Source organism: Cheilinus undulatus, linkage group 22 (assembly GCF_018320785.1).
Source record: "Cheilinus undulatus linkage group 22, ASM1832078v1, whole genome shotgun sequence".
NCBI lineage: Eukaryota > Metazoa > Chordata > Actinopteri > Labriformes > Labridae > Cheilinus > Cheilinus undulatus.
Window position 1 is genome coordinate 22,248,625 of NC_054886.1, and position 18,647 is coordinate 22,267,271.

The window sequence follows — 18,647 nt, forward strand, 5'->3', positions numbered from 1 at the left end:
CTTCAGTGTCTTTGAAGAGTGTTAAAGCTTCAGCTGCATTTTTCTGCAGCTGAGAACTCCTCATTAAATCCACACATGATGGACGAGAAAAGGTGGTAAATGCTATGTCGGCTGCTTTAATGCATATCGTTACTCAACCGCCTGACTAAACGGGAATATGCATGATGCATATGTCTGCACACGTGCTGACTGAATAAATAAATTGACAGCTTAAAGATGGATGAGTAAACGGAGAGGTGCCACTTCATTTCCCCAGGACACAGAGATAATGTGGGATGTGCTGAAGGAGAGGAAGGAAAAGAAAGAGAGAGAGGGACTTTAAGGGGTTGAAATCGACATGTAAAGTGCTGTTAATTGTTTTGTCGCTGAACGAGAGGGTAGGGAGAAGGAGGATGGAGAGAAAACGTACAAGAAGAAGGGGTGATGGGAAAGGCATGAGAGCAGAGAGAGGGAGATAATGAGAGCAGACACACTGCACAGCACTGATTACTGCTATGTAACAAAGATGGGGGAGACAGTGGGGAGGGAAGCAGTAAACAGAGTGAGGGCAGGAAGGTGTGGAAGAAGAGGAGCGTGATTGTAAAAAAGGAGTGAGAAAGGTAAATGGACGTGGAAGCGAGGGAATCATAAAGAGAGGCAGAGATGGAAGGAAATGGTGAGTGCAAGATGACAGATATAACAGAATTGGGAAGTGAGGGGGGAGTTTATGCGTGTGCATGCATAATGCATGCAGCAGGGTCAAATCAGGACAGGCACATGTGTGTGGGTGTGTGTGTGCGTGTGTATGTGGGGTGGACATCCTGCATCATAATCACTGTCTTTAGAGAAGAAAATTTAAATTCTGTGAATAAACTGACACTGAAAACCTCTCACTGTTCAGTAATGACTTTGTTTCTCTTCTTTTCTGGGTACTGTATGCTCTCTTATTGACATTATGCCACTGAACTGGACTGTCTAGATGAGTCTCTAACCCTGTGATATTTTATCGCTCTGATGCGTCATGTTTTCAGAGCAATTTCTCCCATCTCCAAAGAATGACTCTAAACCTGTTGCATGCCACTGTGAGTTAAATTTGTAGCCGGCGATATGTAGGAGGAAGTCAAACATCATGCTGTGTTGCTTTATTGGTTATTAGAGAACTTACTTCCCCATCTATGACCATTTCTCCCTGTGTGATTGTTAACAGTTGCTGCAGGAAAAATGAGGCCAGAAAAGAAACCCATCACTTTAAGAGATGCCTCGAGGGACGAATGACAGCAAGACATTGTCTTTACTGTCACACTGGGCTTTACTTCCCTATGGTGATACAGAAGTACTCCTGGGAGTGTCTGGACAAGGGTGGGAAATTAATGCCAACAACCATGCAAATGCTGCTACTTTTGAGCAGTAGCAGGTGAATTTGCTCAACCTACCAACTACCAGGGCAGGTAAAATAACTTAATTTTATGATGGTATAAGGCATAAATTGAATCCCTGTTTTCTGCTTGTTCATACCAACTTCATGATCATGGTTTGACTCAGTGTCATATGATAAGTACTACAGCTGACTGTAGATCTCAGACGGCCCCTCTTGCAGACCATTCCTGTGAGATGCTGCATCTGTCAGAACGGTTTTACAGCCAAAATTTTCAAAATAAAATTGGATTCAACTTTCACTTCGGTTAGGGTAAGGGTAAAGGGTGAGGCTTAGGATACCAAAAAGTAAAAGAAAAAACCAGACCTGCAAAACCTGATAACAAAATGTTTAATAAAGCTGAGTAAACAGTCAGCGTAAAGGAATAAAGCTTGCCCTCCACAAAAATATTCTAATGTAGCAGACCCAGTTTACATAGCTCCATTAGTTGCATAAGCTACGTAGATAATGCTAGCATAAGCCATCTAAATAATACTACCTTCATAGATAATTCTTCCTGGAGAATCTAGCTATGTAGCTAACATAGCTTAGCTATGTAGCTAACAAAGCTCAGACATATATACAATAGCAAACCTACAAATCTAACATTAGCTACAAAAGCTATGCAGATAATGCCACCTTGGCAATGTGGCTATGTCGCTGACATAGCTAAAGCTCAGGCTCATTAAGCTCATAAATATCTATTCTAACAAAGCTACATATCTTACATTTGCTACATAAGCTAAAAAAGCCATGTAGCTAATGTTACCCTGACAATATAGTTACATAGAAACCATAGCTAAAGCTCAGGTTCATATAGCTCAGGAATATCTCTTCTAACAAAGCTACAAAAGCTACATAGATAATGCTACCTTGATAATGTAGCTACATAGCTTACATAGACAAAACTCAGGCTCATGAAACTCATAAATATCTATCCTAACAAAGCTCCAACTCGAACGTTAGCTACATAAGCTATGTAGCTATGTTAGTTTCAGCTACATTTGCTAAAGGTCACGTTGTTTAAGATAACTGTTAACAAAAACAAAATCCCCAACCAGAAATATGTTTTACCTGCAAATTACAGCTTTTCCGTTCTAACAGAGAAGGTGTCTCACATTAATGGTCTCCAAGAGGAATTATCTGTAATCTACAATCAGCAGCAAATTGTCTTAGAAATCATGCAAAAAATATCTAATTTTTGAAATCCTGACACTCATAATGCATTAAAACATTTCAATTGATGAACAGTCTTTAACTTGAACTGTTGTAAGCCTTGATTATTATATCCTAGGCTAATACATTAGACTGATCACAAAAAAAAGTTCCTGCTTAAAAAAATGTAATGGCTGGTAGATTTTTTAAACCACCAGTCAAATTTGGCAGGAAGGCAAAAATGTTAATTTCCAACCCTGCTGGAGATCACTTAGTGCTCATCAATACAGTTTATTAATTACTCTACAACTCTCTGAAAGGGTCTGCAGCAAATTGTGACTCTCAACCTTTAAAAAACTAGCAAGGAAAAAGTTTAAATACATACTAGATTTGGCAAGTATCTTAACTGATGCATGCCAAACACTGCAGATAGACTGTTTAGGTAAGCATTTATGGAAGAAACTACACGTGCAGGAAATCAATGACAGTAAAACTAAGAACTTTTCGAGTTGGAGGTAAAATACTTCTCTCATGAACCGCCACAGAGGGAGAGCCTATCCAGATGGAGCTATGCTGACAGAGAGAGACACTTATAAATGTATCTGTTTTTCCTGATGGTTGGATATTGCTTTGCTTCTTTGTAAGAGTCTGAATCATTGGACAAGGGCTTGACATAATCTGGATCTGTAATGTTCTGAGCATTGAATGTACAGTGTTGTTTATATTTAGTGCAGCTGCCCAGACTGTATCACTGAAAAGTGAAATCTATAACAGGATCAGAGGCCTGTACCGCAAAGATCAGTTTATTGTCAGACAAATAACTTTATGATTACCACCACGTTTCCTGACATATGTCACATCTAGCCAAGGTATAAAACCATGGTAACTTGGGCAGCAAACACCATTTTCCAAATAAGACATTGACCCGTGTATTACACCTACCTCAGACGGATCATATATCCTGATCTCAGCACTCTATGTGTTGGTCATGAGAGAGCAGGAGGGCTCAGAGAGCAGTAAAACACTTTAGCTTCCCCACTTGTTTTTAAACCATTTTCCTCAGTGATATTCACACAACACTAAAAAACTATGGAACCCATGTACTTTTTATACTCCACTTGAGATACAAAAGCAAGCACATATATACTTTTAGTTAAGCTTGTTCTTTGGGCCTTTTAAGCTTTCATTTGATGGGACAGCCAATGATAGATAGGAAATAAGGGAGGGCAACATGAGAGATATGCACCTCCAGGATCAGACAACTGACCAGTGCCACAAGGACTGCAGCCTCTGTGTATGTGGCGCCTGCTCCTCCAACTAAGCCAATCTGGCTCCCAGCACATCTAAATCCTTTTCACATTCATTTTTATTAGAACCATAAGTCTTCTTGATAATGTTGCAGTTGAAAGAATATTTCAGCTTTAATACACACCATAGGAATACATCTGAACAGTGCTACTAAAGCTTCATCTATCATGCGCTAAAAATGGGAGTTCAAATTGATAAAAACAAAGATTCATCTAAGAAATGAGACTGTTGCAGGAAAGTTAAATTTTTACTATAGTTTAATTCAATCAGTGATATTCCTATTTTCTAGATTTAGCATATCATGGAGGAAAACAGCCAGTGGCACTGCTGAGATGCAACCTCACACTGGACTTCAAGGAACTTGCAACTTTGCTTTTGTGCTCATTTGGTGAATGGTTAGGGTTAACCCCTTAAAGCCTGATAACTCCAATAATAGCCAGAAAATTCCCTTTTTTGGAACCGATGTTTATTTAACCTAATCTGAACTTTCTACTAAGTCAATACAACGAGATGAATAATGTTAAAGTCCTTCTGTTTCATAACGATATTAAATACTTTTGCTTTATTCCCTACCTAATCATTTTTTTTTTTATTCTCTCGTCTCTGTTAAATTTACTACAGACTCTACTCTGGTTTCATCTTCCTTTTAGCTTGTTCTGTGAAAAGCTCTATAAATTGTGTCTTCCCTGCGTAATTATGATGAGAAATATAATATTCACAGTATAGCAACATGCCGACTTTATCGCTTTAGTTGGTTGTGATTTACAAACTTAAAACGTTTACTTTAATATCTCAAAATAGCAAGACAAATACAGTTTAAAATACTGACTGATCGGTTTACTATTTAAATAAAATGGAAATGAGAAGAAACGAAATCGTGATCATAAGTTGAATGACAAAGTTTTCATGTCTGTAATATTTCTCTGTTCATCCCTACTGCCTTCCATTTATCACATGTATTATATGTTTGACTGAATTTTACGGTTTAAATCGGGGTTAGTAAAGTTATTCTAGTTATTCAAGTTATTCACTTGTTCTGATGAGCGGTTAACAGGTGTGTCACTTTAAATGAAGTTTACGCAAATCATTGTGGGTCGTCTTTTCATCTCTCCTTTGGTAAAGGATGGTCCAGTGTTCCCTAGGCTAAAAGAGATAATAAAGGAAATAATGAAGCTCCTTCATCTGTCCTCACAATGTTCTCCCAGAAGATTGAGGCTTTCTCAGGTACATTTTTGCAAACTCTAGTCTGGCTTTTTCTATGTCTCTTTGTCAGCAGTGGGGTTCTCCTCGGTCTCCTGCCATAGTGCTTCATCTCATACAACGAATGGTTTGAGCTGACACTTTTACACCCTGAGTCTGCAGGACAGCCTGAATTTGTGTAGTTGACTGAGGATGTTTATCCACCATTCCAACTATCCTGTGTTGCATTCTTTTGTCAATTTTTCTCTTCCATCCACATCCAGGGAGATTAGCCACAGTTCCATGGTTATAAACTTCTTGATTATATTACGCACAGAGGACAAAGGACTTTCAAGATCTCTGGAGGTGGTCTTGTAACCTTGAGATTGTTCATATTTTTCTACAATTTTGCTTCTTAAGTCCTCAGACAATTCTCGGCCCCTCTTTCTCTTCCCCATGCTTGGTGTGACACACACAGGCACACAACAAAAAGGCTGAGTCAGCTTTTATACATTCTAACTGGCTTCAGGTGTGATTTTTATATTGCCAGCACCTGTTACTGCCACAGGTGAGTTTAAATGAGCATCACATGCTTGAAATGAAATGATTTACCCACAGTTTTAAAAGGTGCCAATAATTTTGTCCGGCCCATTTTTTTGAGTTTTGTGTAAAATTATGTAAATTTTGTCTTTTTTCTTCAGATTTTTTTGTTGTTCCAATGCACATAAAAGAAATAAACATGTGTATACCAAAAACATTTGTAATTGCAACAATTCCTGGGAGAAATAGTGTATTTTCTGGAAAAATTCCAGGGGTGCCTATACTTTCGTCCATAACTGTATGTCATTAAAAGTATTTTTTTCTACTGACTCAAAACTACCAACTCTGAGGAACATCGTGGGCACATGCTGTTAGGCAGTGTTTGATCGACTCAGGATTCTGGTAATTGATCTTATCTGGCTCTAAGCTCACTGATTTTCTGTTGTTGTATGGTAACCGAGTTTGTAAAATGTGTCCAACTGCTTGCAGACTTGTACATTTGTAAAAATAAAGTTTGTTGGCTTTCTAGGATGGCTCTAATACATTTGACCAAGGACTCATCCACAGGAAGAGACAGCACACTTTTGCGGTCTACTGAATGCTATCAAGGTTTTATTTCACTATGGATCACATTAAATCACTGATAGGGAATAAAGATTTTAAGATCAATAATTAAGTATTTTAACAGTTATGAAAAAGGGAACTATCTGCACCTACTCAGAGCAGTTAACAAGCACACAGGAAATTGTTCATTAAAAAATCATTAACATTTATCCACCATATAGCAATAAGCAGCTTTTAGTGTTAATGTTATCCTGCACCAAAGTAGTAAATGCTACATTAGCTGTGTACTGTGAATATTGTGAAAACAAAATAAGCAGGCCGTTTGCTGGTTTTGAGTTATGGAAATGAGCCATCACATCTAGTTAGCAGAGCCGAGTTGGTTTTTCCCTCAACAGTATTTCTCTACATAACTAAGCTGCAAACTTCACATCAGTTTTAATTCCTTTAGCCTGTCTCGTGTACTTTAATTTTAAACAGCACTTTTCTGCCAACTGCGCTAATATATTTTACACTGTGGGAGGCAGAGGTCACTGAGCCAGTCACTTATGTGAGATGGGACATGCTGCAGATTTTTCACAGCCTATTGAAATTACTTTCAACAAAACCTAAAGGACGACAGCCAACTCAAAGGGGAGTAACACATTTGAAATCCATTCCTCCACCTAAGGCTGGACCTCCTGAGAAGACGGACTACAAGGTAGAAAAAGCAAATATACAGTATAACAAGAAGCCAAGTCAAGGAGGTCTTAGTAAAATCTTTTGAACCCCTAATACTCATGGAAGACAGTAGAAAACTATGTCTGTGCCCCTCCTTTAATTGTAGACGATAACTTCACAACTCCTAGATTTGATTTATTGATAGCATCAGTGCAAGTGTTGGATCAGTACCAGCATTTTAACCCATTTTCATCAACTTTTCCACCTATTTTGCCACATTTGTTTCCACATCAAACCCTTTTTGCCACTTTTAGCCATGTTTTTGCCACTTTTAACTACTTTTGACTACTTTAGCTAACCATTTATGACCCATTTTGCCAACTGCAACCCATTGTTACAACTTTATAAATGCTTTTAACTATTCTTGTTGCCTATTTTTCCACTTTTAGCCAATTTCTGGTGACTTTGAACCAATTCTTTGCCACTTTTAGTCATTTTTAACCACTTAAAACCAAATCCAGCCTATTCTAAACCACTTTACCGTCTTATATCACCAATTTTTGCCACTTTTTTTCCTTTCTTAACCCATATTTTCTGCATATTCGTTTTTGTATCTTTAACCATTTTTTTTGCAAACCTATTTAAATCAATTTATAATTGCTTTTCATCATTCCTACTGTCTATCTATGCCACTTTTAGCCACTTTAAACCCATTTTTTCCACTCTCAGTCAGTTTTCACCATTTTTAACTAATTAAAGCCTATTCTAAACCACCTTTTATATTGCGCTTTTTTTTTTTTTTACCATTTTTTTCCTTTCTTAACCCACATTTGCTGCTTATCTCTTTTTTTGCATCTTAAACCCTTTTTTTTTTGCAAATTGGAACCTCTTTATGCCACTTATACCCCTTTTTTGCCATTTTCAGCCAATTTTGGGCCACATTTAATGAGATTTTGCCACATTAAGCTATTTTTTGCCACTTTTTTTCCTTTCTTAACCCATATTTGCCACTTATTCCTTTTTTTTGCATCTTTAACCTTTTTTTGCCATTACTGTGCATTTTTGCCACTTTTTAACTGCTTTTCTCCATGTTTGCAGACTCAAGGTTGCAGCTAATATGCTAATGGGCTAACTTTAAGCTAAAGGTGCTAACGTAAAGCTAAGTGCTGTTGTCGTTAATGTGTTAAACACTGGCCTATATCGTGCATGTGTGTAAGGAAAAGCTTATATCTTCCTTTATGTTTGTTTAAACTACGTACACAAAGACAAATAAAAGAATGCCTTTCTCAGTCATTTCCAAGGTCTGGTGATGTATAATACGCAACTAACAGGCTGTAATAACAGAGTAACCCTTACTCAGGATGACTGTCAGCTCGGTTTCTACTCTCTTGGTCTTGGGTCAGGTTCCTATTTAAAAAATGTGTCCTCAGTCCCATTTTAGGTCAGACTTCAAGCTGTATCACAGGGTTTCTGATTTATGTCTTTTGCTGATGTAAATGCAGGCTATTGGTCACATGGCCATCTAAAGCAAATGTCTAGTAGTTGTTCTGAATGGCTAAAATTCTTGAGGACTAGCTAAAACTCTGGATTAGATATAAAACAGGTAGCTGTTACAGACTTAAATAGCAGTACTGATAATTAGAATATCTGTCGGTTGACGACATCTCATTGGAGCAATCCCACCCCCTACCCAATATGAGTTTGACTCCCCTACTCTATTATATAATGTAAGCATTTACTACACTTTGCTCTTTGCCTCTGATGTCACTTACCAGTGTCAAGCTTGGTCCCTTTGGTGCAGGCCACGATGGCTCCCATGCTGGGCTGAGAGGTCATCCCGGCCATGGAGTCAACCTACAGAGTGTCATTTATCATGAATAGTGTTTGACTTCATCATTTTTGGAGTGTGCTGTGATTTTTTACATTTGCATATGGATGTGTAGTTAACTAAGAGGAAAATCTGTGTGCACATATGTCCAAAATGTGAGTTTTCTGGCAGTATGTGTTTAATTAAGACAAAAAACACTTTTTTTTTTGCAGGGATTTCTGGAGGACAGGCTGTTGTCTCTTTCCTAAAGCATTATGGGGACCTGAACAGATGATGAGGCCAAAAACCACAAACTTACAGCCAATTGTTTCAATGAAACTGCCCATGCTGGCAGCGCGCACTAGTGAACACAGTCAGGGAAACATTCCTGACATTTGAGGAGAGTTTTCACTAAAGCAGCTGGTAGAAAAATTCTGTGTTGGGATCACTTGCATGTACAAATAACAAAGGTGCTTCTACTGATGAATGAGGTAGGCTTTGACCTTTACAGAAAAACATGTTTATAATAAGCAATAAGATTTAAAGCCCTTTGACCTATGAAAAAGAGAAACTTATCAGCCAACATTGTAAGACTAGATACTTACAGCCACATCCACTACATCAGCTCCAGCCTCTGCACAGGCCAGCATGGCAGCGACTCCAGCTCCAGCTGTGTCATGAGTGTGCACGTGGATGGGAACATCTGGGAAGCGGTCTCTCAGAGCGCCAATCAGAAGCTTGCTGGCCTCTGGTTTTAGCAGGCCAGCCATGTCCTGGGGAATAAGAGGGTACATGATTTTTAATTTCTCACTGAGCCTAAAAAGTATTTTCTCTTTGGCTAGACATGCTTGTAGAGTTCATTTAACACAGAGGGAGACCTTTATCTCTTAATCCAGTTTTAAGTTGGTTTCTGCAACACTTTGAAATCTGAAAGCAGAGTCTTGGACCAAGTTAAACAAGACTGATTTCAACCACCTGTCTTGATTCTCATTAGGAGGTTTGTGAACACAGCACTGGCCTGAGGCTGCTCATGAAAGCTGAACAGACAACCATGTGCTCATTATTTGGTGGAATTGAATGAGTATAAAGACCCAAAAAAGCCTGTTCATGAAAACAAAACCAGAACCCTTTCAGCATTTAGGGCCTGGATAAAATTTCTGACTACTGATGTCAGTCCATGAATAGATGTGTCTTTCAATCAAAAGCAGTTAAGTAAAAAATGGCATTTTCCAATGTCACTGAAGCCGTTTCAACTTGGAATGATTTAGATCTTTCTGGAAATATGTCTAATAAAGTGTACAAGAGTCTAAATTAAATGAAATACTGGACATTTTTTAGAAAAGGATTCAAATGCCCCCACTCTCGAGGATGCATCAGTCTTAATAGATATTAACAGAAATTCACAGATGGAGCTTAGATGTTTAGTTAAGCTCCCTTTGGTGATCACTGCACTGCAGGAAGTTCTAATGCATGCTCATTTCCTCTTTTAAAAGTTAACCTCATTAGCTGAGTAAGTCTTTTATGAGATTGCCACTGCTGCGTGTGATGATTCGCTCTGGGGTGGAGCGGGAGTTTATCATTGCACGTTTGAAAATATTCTGTCATGCTTGAATAAAGAAACTAATTCAATGTGAGCATTATCAGTCCATTCGTTTAGATAAGAGGCTCGAGTATACAAGTTGTGTTAAAGGGAGGGAGAGGAAAAACTTGTGTTGTGTTCATCAGTTCACATTTAACTTTACTGTTCATTAACATGCAAATCAAAAGACAGGTTTGTGCTCTGTGACACACAAGATTAAGATTTTAATTTTAGCTGAATATCTGCTAACATCATGGTTTTTTAGTATAAGACAGAGAAATATGAAGTGCAGTATATGCAGGCAAGGCAAACTTAGACACTGCTGTTTGGCCTTGTTTTAAATTTTAGCCGACTACATCATGAATTTAATGTGTTAGTTTAAATGTTTGAGGTTTGGCTAAGGCCACAGGAGTTAAAAGTCAGTTTAATAACTCTCAGCCTTACAGCCTTGAATCTCTTTCACTTTGATACTCTTCTATGGCAAAATTTTACTGTTATGATGGTGCGAAGATGGCAGAATCAGGTTTTTCTGTATAAAAGGACTTTACTTGTGCTTACATACACAGTAACTTTAGGATTATCTTGCACTGAAATTTTGTTTGGTTGATTATTTCTTTGTTGTGACAATGCTTCTTGGCGATATATCTGGAAAGCCTGTTTATTTCCCTTTTAAATGTTGCCAGATGTGTAAGGAATATGTGTCTGTGGGATGAGCAGCAGAGCTAAGTATGTGGGTTGTGCCCTTGAAAAATGATCCAAATCTTCTCCACCAATACCAAACAACTGCTGTTGCTGTGCCTGATTGGCACCTGATTGTGAAGTGGGCTTCCCAAGAAGACTAAAGCCAAAAGAAGACTGTGTCCTCACCCTATCAGGGCTAGGGACTGTAGGCTATTTTCTACAGACTTGAAGTCAAGGTTTGATAGATGATATGGCTGATGGCTCTCTGCCCACATAAACCAGAACTGACTGCATGTAGCCAAAGTGTTGAGAAGACACAGAGAGAGCTATCCTTCGACCTACCAGGAAGCCCGTTGGTTATGGATAACTGTAAGGCAGCTAGGTATAGTTCTTGCCTTCAAGGCTGCATATACATAGCTACCTGCCAGGCGGCCTGTTGGTTTTGGATAACAAAAAGGGGTCAAGTGGCTGCCTATCAGTAGCTAGTAGCTAGAAGGAAAGCTCCAAGTATGCCTAGCTGCCTTTCACTTATCCACAGCCAAAAAGCTGATTAGCAGGTAGCCAGTATACATAGCCAGTGGTTACTATGCCAAGCTGCCTTAGAGTTAACAGCAACCCCGCACAAACATGTTCAATTATCAACCCAATCTTAAATCTTTGCATCTCACCCAGAACTAATAGGGAGAAGTATGCGTCGCATTAGCTTAGCCGAGCGGCTTAGTATAGCATTGATTGCCTCACCAATGACTGAATGCGCAAAAGGGTTTTCACTAGGCCAGCCATGTCTCTTACAAAAAAAAAAGTGTTCCCAACCTGTCTTCTTCATCTTTGCCTCAAAAAGTCTGCATTCCTCTTTCTTAAAGTCATGTTTGGTTTTCTAATTATTTATTGTATCAAATGGTCTCTTCCCCCTCCAAACTGCGAGTAACCACAGTCTCCAAGAAATGTCTATTTTTGGAGATACATCTGGGTATTGCAGGATGCCTGGCAGGGAGCTGGTATATATAAGTAGTCTGGAAGGCAAGAGCAATGCCTAGCTGCCTTACTCTGATCCACAGCCAAAGGGCTGCATGGCAGGTAGCCAGTATAAGCAGCCTAGAAGGTGAAACATGTCTCTACCATGTCTTTAGCTGACTTGAAGTCAGCTAGGATCTACATAAGTTACTAAGCATCCTAGAAGGCATCTAGATGCTAACGAGATTCAACTGGGTTGATTTTGTTTGCCTGTTTGTTTTTATTTATCAGATTGAACTTAAGGTAGCTAATATTAACAAATTTATGCCAAATATAAACGCTAGCAAACATGCTAGCATAGCTGTATGGGGAAGCAGCAAGCTAGCTCGTTTGATACGATGGTGTCTGGTGATTGGATGGGGGTGGGATTGGAAGGCAGATGGAGGGCTGGATGTGCCTTCCAGGCAAAGTTGAAGGCACAGAACACCATTGAGTATGGTGCTAATATGGAAGGAGATTAACTCTGAAATGCCTGAGCCTAAATGAAAAACCTTCCCGTGTTGTGAGGAACTATTTGGAGGAAATGATGGTTACCAAAAAACATTGTTGGAATGCTCTGGCTTTTGCAGCACATCAGTCTACATCATTGGGAATGCCAGACCAATCAGGGCCATGCAGTATGGTGGTACACTTGGCTCGCCCAGATAAAAGCAATCAAGGTAGCAATGCTGCTTTGGTTGCAGTGGAAACTAAAAACCATGTAGTAGGTTATAGGACTTTCCAGTAGGGCATTAAGGAGGGATGATGGGTTTCTCCATTAAGAATAGAGCACATGCATCATGTGTTTATTTCAAATCTACATTTCAATCCTAGATATCAAAAAGATGACTTAGATGAGTTTGAAAGTCATCTTAGAGGTTTAAGACCACATCTTTAAGCCTTTTTATTTTACCAGTTAAACCAGAATCCTTTCCATATTGTAGAGAAGTGCCTGAGTAGGTCCAAAACTCCTGCAGACTGAGCCAGGCCTCATCTGCCAATAGTAATTATCTGGGATAAAACCAAATGAGTGCAAGATAAACCACTTCTTAAAGCTATACAGCCAAGTAATACAGATTGCCTGGTGGTTAGTGCAGGCCCTTCTTATGCTGACATGCATGCTAACAAGTGGCTATGTGTGCGTAATAAAGTGTGTAAACAGGCCTGGGTGAAAATATACTCGCAAAGATTCTTTCCAATTGGCTTTATGTCTTTTTTTGATGGCAGATGGGAAGGGATTTGCACAAGGAGGTGAATAACTCGTGCCAGAATCTTCAGATTACCACAGAGAAGGAAAAAAGTTTGCTTTTTCTGGAAGTCCCAGCAGCAAACACTTAAAAACACTCCATCCTATTCATATTTCATCACCTTGATACAAAGGATATGTGTCCCGGCTTTGACAAGCTCATCTGCCAGTTTCAGATAGTAGTCCAAAGAGTACTTCTGCCTCATTGGGTCGGAGACGTCGCCCGTGTACGAGATGGCTGCCTCCACCACTCCACCTGCAGCCCCGGCAGCCTCCATGCCCAGCAGCATGTTTGGCACGTAGTTCAGGGAATCGAACACACGGAAGATATCCATGCCATTCTCCTTTGCCACCTCACAGAACCTGGGGGAGGGAGATGTTGTTAGCCTGAGGCATGTACCCTCCTCTGCATACATTTTTTAAATCCACATTCAAATCAGAGACAGAAATAGGTTAGAAGCTGTCATGGCTTACACTGCAGTACTGAGCACTGCAGGATGATCACACAATCACTCACACAAATATAATGAGTTCGTCTTCATGCACAGTGTATCTCGGATAATACAGCACATCCAGGTTGGGATAAGCTGTTTATATCCATCTCCCCATCGCCAGTCATAAATATCAGTGTACCTGCACAAATACAATATTCTCACTATTTCCATGAAAAGTGAGCTTACACAGCCCACAGGAGCCCACAGAGAAATGTATACCCGACTCATTATCCAAGCTGGTAGTGGTAAATCCCTCCTATTATTGCCTTGGCCTCTGTATCTTAATCAGGTTTTTCAGAACTGGGGTGAGTGCTTACCGTGGCTGTGTTACTGTGAATGTGATATTTACACACACTGAGAGCTTTTGTTTGGGCAAATAAATAGACACACTTAATGTTTGTGCTGTGAGAGGATTACCGGTCCAATGTCTGTTGGTCCGCTATTTGTTTAGCTCTAAAACGCACACAAGGACTGACAAGTGGACGATGTCTGGCACCCAATCCAAAACACTCTACTGGCCTACATATCTGATTCAGAGCTGATGTTATCTGCACTCATAAGAGGAGAAGGAACAGTTTTCCTATAAAGAGAAATGCCCTCACACTGGTGACAAGTTATTGTATTTTTACTCTCAAAACTGTCAGGCATTGCAGATATAATTTAAAACATTATTGTTAGATACAATCTGATCAGGCATGATACAGAATGATATATCATTCAGCTGCACCTTATTTTTTTTAGAGCATATCAGCAAAAAAGGCACCTTTATTTCCAAAATGTAAAATATAACTACTATTTTTTTACCTATTTAATCATTTATTGAGTGTTTATTATTTTCCTAATATAAACAATCACCTGGGTCCGGTGTTCTCATCCTGATAAGAACAGGCATGTCAGTGTCGTCTGTGGGAGCTAGGAAGTAGGAAAGACAGAGAGACCCCTCGTTTGACCCTGCTCCCCATCTTAGTAATATTTTTTGTTAGGTTGCTTTGGTAACACTGCACTTTCTTTAACATTATTGCCAAATTTAAAAATTTGTTGTTAAGAAACTTATGCTTTGTTTTAAAGTAACTCCGTGTTACCTCCCGTTTTTTTGTCAGTGGCTCAGAGCCGGCCGTGACACATAGCAAACAATACCATACTGTACCACATGATATAATATTAGGGTTTACAGTCAACAGAGGTCACAGTGTGGTTCAAGTTAAAGACTGTTAAAGTCAATCTGATGACCATTCAACAGTCACATGGTCACTCTGATGACCATTCAACAGTCACAAAGTCACTCTGATGACCAGTCAACAGTCAGAGTCATTCTGATGACCATTCAACAGTCACAGAGTCACTCTGATGACCAGTCAACAGTCATTGAGTAATTTTGATGACAATTCAACAGTCACAGAGTCACTCTGATGACCAGTGAACAGTCAGAGTTTCTCTGATGACTAATCAACAGTCACAGAGTCACTCTGAGGACCATTCAACAGTCACAGAGTTACTCTCATGACAAATCAACAGTCACAGAGTCATTTTGATGACCAGTCAACAGTCACAGAGTTACTCTCATGTCCATTTAACAGTCACAAAGTTACTCTGATGACCATTCAACAGTCACAGAGTCATTCTGATGACCAGTTAACTGTCATTGCTGTTACTTTGTCTTTTTTAGCACTAATACACCTTTATTTACCCAGTCCACTAATATACCTTTGTTTATATTTTCATTGATATAGTTATATTGTATTTCATTGCACTAGAACTTCATTGTTTACTGAGCATTGCTCCATTTGACATTATCCTGTTTATATATTCATTTTCAGCTGTAATATTTTTCTCTTTGTACTTCAACCATTCTCAGCTTTCATTTTTTTTAACTGTAACTGTACAGCTTGTTACATATATCTAAATGCTGGCATTATCAATGTCTGAGATCTATATTTGAAATTATCTGTTTATAGTGTTCTTTTTCTATATAGACATACATATACTGTTTATATTGATTAGAAACTGATCTCTTCATCAAACATCCATATTTGCAATTGCGTTTTTGTTTGTTTTGTATTTGTTAGACTTCTGCTCTTTGCTTTTTGTTATGCTTCTGCTCTAAGTGCCTTGAATACACACCACCTTCATATTAGCATCAGTACACCAAAAAACAAACAAAAACACATGCTAACAGAGCAGCACACCTCAAATATGTGGCCCGTGCTGTAGATTATACTTTGAGCCTTTGACTCGCACTCTAAATTATTTAATTAAACAGAAATGAACTTTGATATCATTCATGAAGATGCTCAGGCTTCAGGCTTAAGCGATAGAAACGTTGAGGGTGGTAGATTGACGAAGTGAAGGGAAAGAGAGACCCTGGAAAACAGATCAAAGCCATTAATCACGGTTATGTTCGGTGGTGCTCCCCCAGTGGGACTCAAAGTGAGAGGGAGGAGAGGGAGATGAAGAGCACTCGGGATAGAGAGAGGGAGTCAGAAAGAGCAAGAGAAGTGCATAATGCAGAGAGATGAATGGAGGTCTAAAAAAGGGGAGTCATAAGGGTGGGGATAAATAATGTTTCTTTGATATAAGAGGGGGAGAAAATATGGGGAGGAAAGGGGAGGTCTGTGTGAGGGAGGTGGGGACAGCTGCATTAGTCATAAAGCCACTGGTAATTTATCTGAGGTAAGGGGAAATACACTCTGCATGTGTGTGTCTCTGTGTTTGTGAACCCATGAGTCATACACATCATTGGAGCAGCTTGTGAAGCCATTTGGAAAAGTGTTTGAGGCGTGTGTATGCATGTGTGTGTAGGCACAGGAGTATTTATGGCTCTAAATGAAATACTGGTTGAATCTGTATCCGTGCTATGTCAACTGTGTGTTACTCGCTGGGTATGGAAGAGAGAAACAGGAAACTATCAGCCAAACTGACCCGATTAAGCATGCGTGTCAACTGTGTTTGTAGCTAGCTGCAGTACAGTAGATCATTTAGGTGTATAAATAGAAAGGAAGCAGCTGCACCTGAACACTTTAGGCTATACATAAATACAGAACAAATTAAACTATGTAGGCAAATTTGTTACTGTAATTCATAATGCTGAAAAAATCTAAACACAACCAGTTTAAATCTACTATCCATGCTATTCTCCTCATATGGGCTTTCAGCATGCTAGATAACGTCAGAAGCCTCTAATAAAATCAAGAGGTTTACATTGAAAAAAGAACTACGGATGAAAATCAACAGATCAAATTACTCTAACAAAGAACTGCAGTGAATTCTATCTGAACAGCCTTTTTTAAAATAAAATAAACCCAAACAGAAATCTACTCATTAAAAACTCGATCTGGACATTTAAGTAAAGGCAGTTATACTGAGGAGCAAATAAAAAGTGAACCCAATCACGCATAAGACATTGCTAATGTACAACAACAGAAACTCACATTTACAAAAAGCCCTGTGGAAACAGGATAGTTTGGCAAAGACAACACTTTTCTTCTTCTGTTACCAGATAATAACAATGCTCTCTAATGCGATATAAACACCCGCTAACTCAGAGTTGGGCAACTTGCAGCCCGAGGACCACGTGCAGCCCCCTACCTCATTAAATGCGGCCCCAAAGTCAATTTCCAGTTACAAAAAATTCTAAACCTCAAGCAAACAGTCAAAATCTACTATTAAAGCATGAAAAAAAAAATTCCCATATAATCTTTTGCTGCTGGTATATTGTTTATTTTATTACGTTTTTTATTTACTTAAAAAAAATTCAAAACTTAAAAAAGTCTTTTGTTTAAAAAAATAGAAACAATATTGCACATTTATTTTGTTTGCATTTCCTTTTCCTTTTCAATTTCTTTTTAAATATATTTTCAATATACTTTACATTTAGTTTTTTGATTTAATTAAAAATTGAAATAATTAACTTCTGAATTTTTGGGGTTTTTATTTAATTTTCTTGCTTGTTATTATTTATTCTATTTTCTTAATTTTTTTTTTTCTATTCATTTTTTAAATTTCTTTTTTACCTCAGTCACAGAGTCATTCTGATGACCAGTTAACTGTCATTGCTGTCACTTTGTCTTTTTTTGCACTACTATACCTTTTTCTACCCAGTCCACTAATATACATTTGTTTACATTTTCACTGATATATTTATATTGTATTTTATTGCACTAGAACCACATTGTTTACTCAGTATATGACTCAGCATATGATCTTTTGCTGCTGGTATATTGTTTATTTTATTAAGTTTTTCATTTACTTAAAAAAAATCGACACTTAAAAAAATCTTTTGATAGAAAAAAACAATATTGCACATTTTATTTTGTTTGCATTTCCTTTTCATTTTTCATTTCTTTTTAAATATATTTTCAATATACTTTATATTTAGTTTTTTGATTTAATTAAAAATTGAAATAATTAACTTCTAAATTTTGGGGGGTTTTATTTCATTTTCTTGCTTGTTATTATTTATTCTTTTTTTTTTTCTTTTCATGTTTAATTTATTTTATTTGTGTTTGATAATTTGATCAATTTGAAATTTCATCATTACATTCTTAATTTATATTTTCAACTTGATAAACATTTAGTTTTTTATTTCATTAAAATATTTGAAGTGTATCAATTTTTTATTTCTTTTTTAAATATTTTATTTTGTTTTTTTAATTTATGTATTTATCAAATTATTCATCATTATTTTCATTCATCATTTAATACTTACCAATTTTTAATCTATTTCTCAATTTGTTTTTTTCTTCTATTAAGTCAGTTCAATTTGCTGTAGTTGTTTTTGTTAAAAATGTGTATGCCTCAAAATATGCATTTAGTAAGTATCATCTTCACTGCATTGCATTGGTATAATAAATTATCAGGAAAGTGATATATTTTTCCCTTTATTGAATTATTTGTGATCACAGGTTAAATTGAGAACATCCAACCATCTTTAAGAATTTGACACTTTGGTATTGACAATAAAATTAATGAGGTCGTCTTGGTAACCAAAGTTGCCCATCTCTGTACAAACTTATAGCACGGATAACAACCTGCAAACTGGATCGAAGGGTGGT

At 37.9% G+C, this 18,647-nt stretch overlaps 1 protein-coding gene across 5 annotated transcripts in view; it reads right to left on the reverse strand.

Annotated features, from left to right (window-relative positions):
- The window catches only part of LOC121504157 (pyruvate carboxylase, mitochondrial-like), a 465,432-nt gene that overhangs the window by 58,375 nt on the left and 388,410 nt on the right, over positions 1–18,647 (reverse strand). For all 5 annotated transcript variants that reach the window (XM_041778797.1, XM_041778795.1, XM_041778796.1 and 2 more), the window contains exons 17-19: positions 13,225–13,465; positions 9,209–9,376; positions 8,569–8,650 (exon numbers count right to left, since the gene is read on the reverse strand). In XM_041778797.1, the coding sequence (XP_041634731.1) occupies positions 8,569–8,650; positions 9,209–9,376; positions 13,225–13,465 (491 nt within the window). The remainder of the gene's footprint in view (positions 1–8,568; positions 8,651–9,208; positions 9,377–13,224; positions 13,466–18,647) is intronic.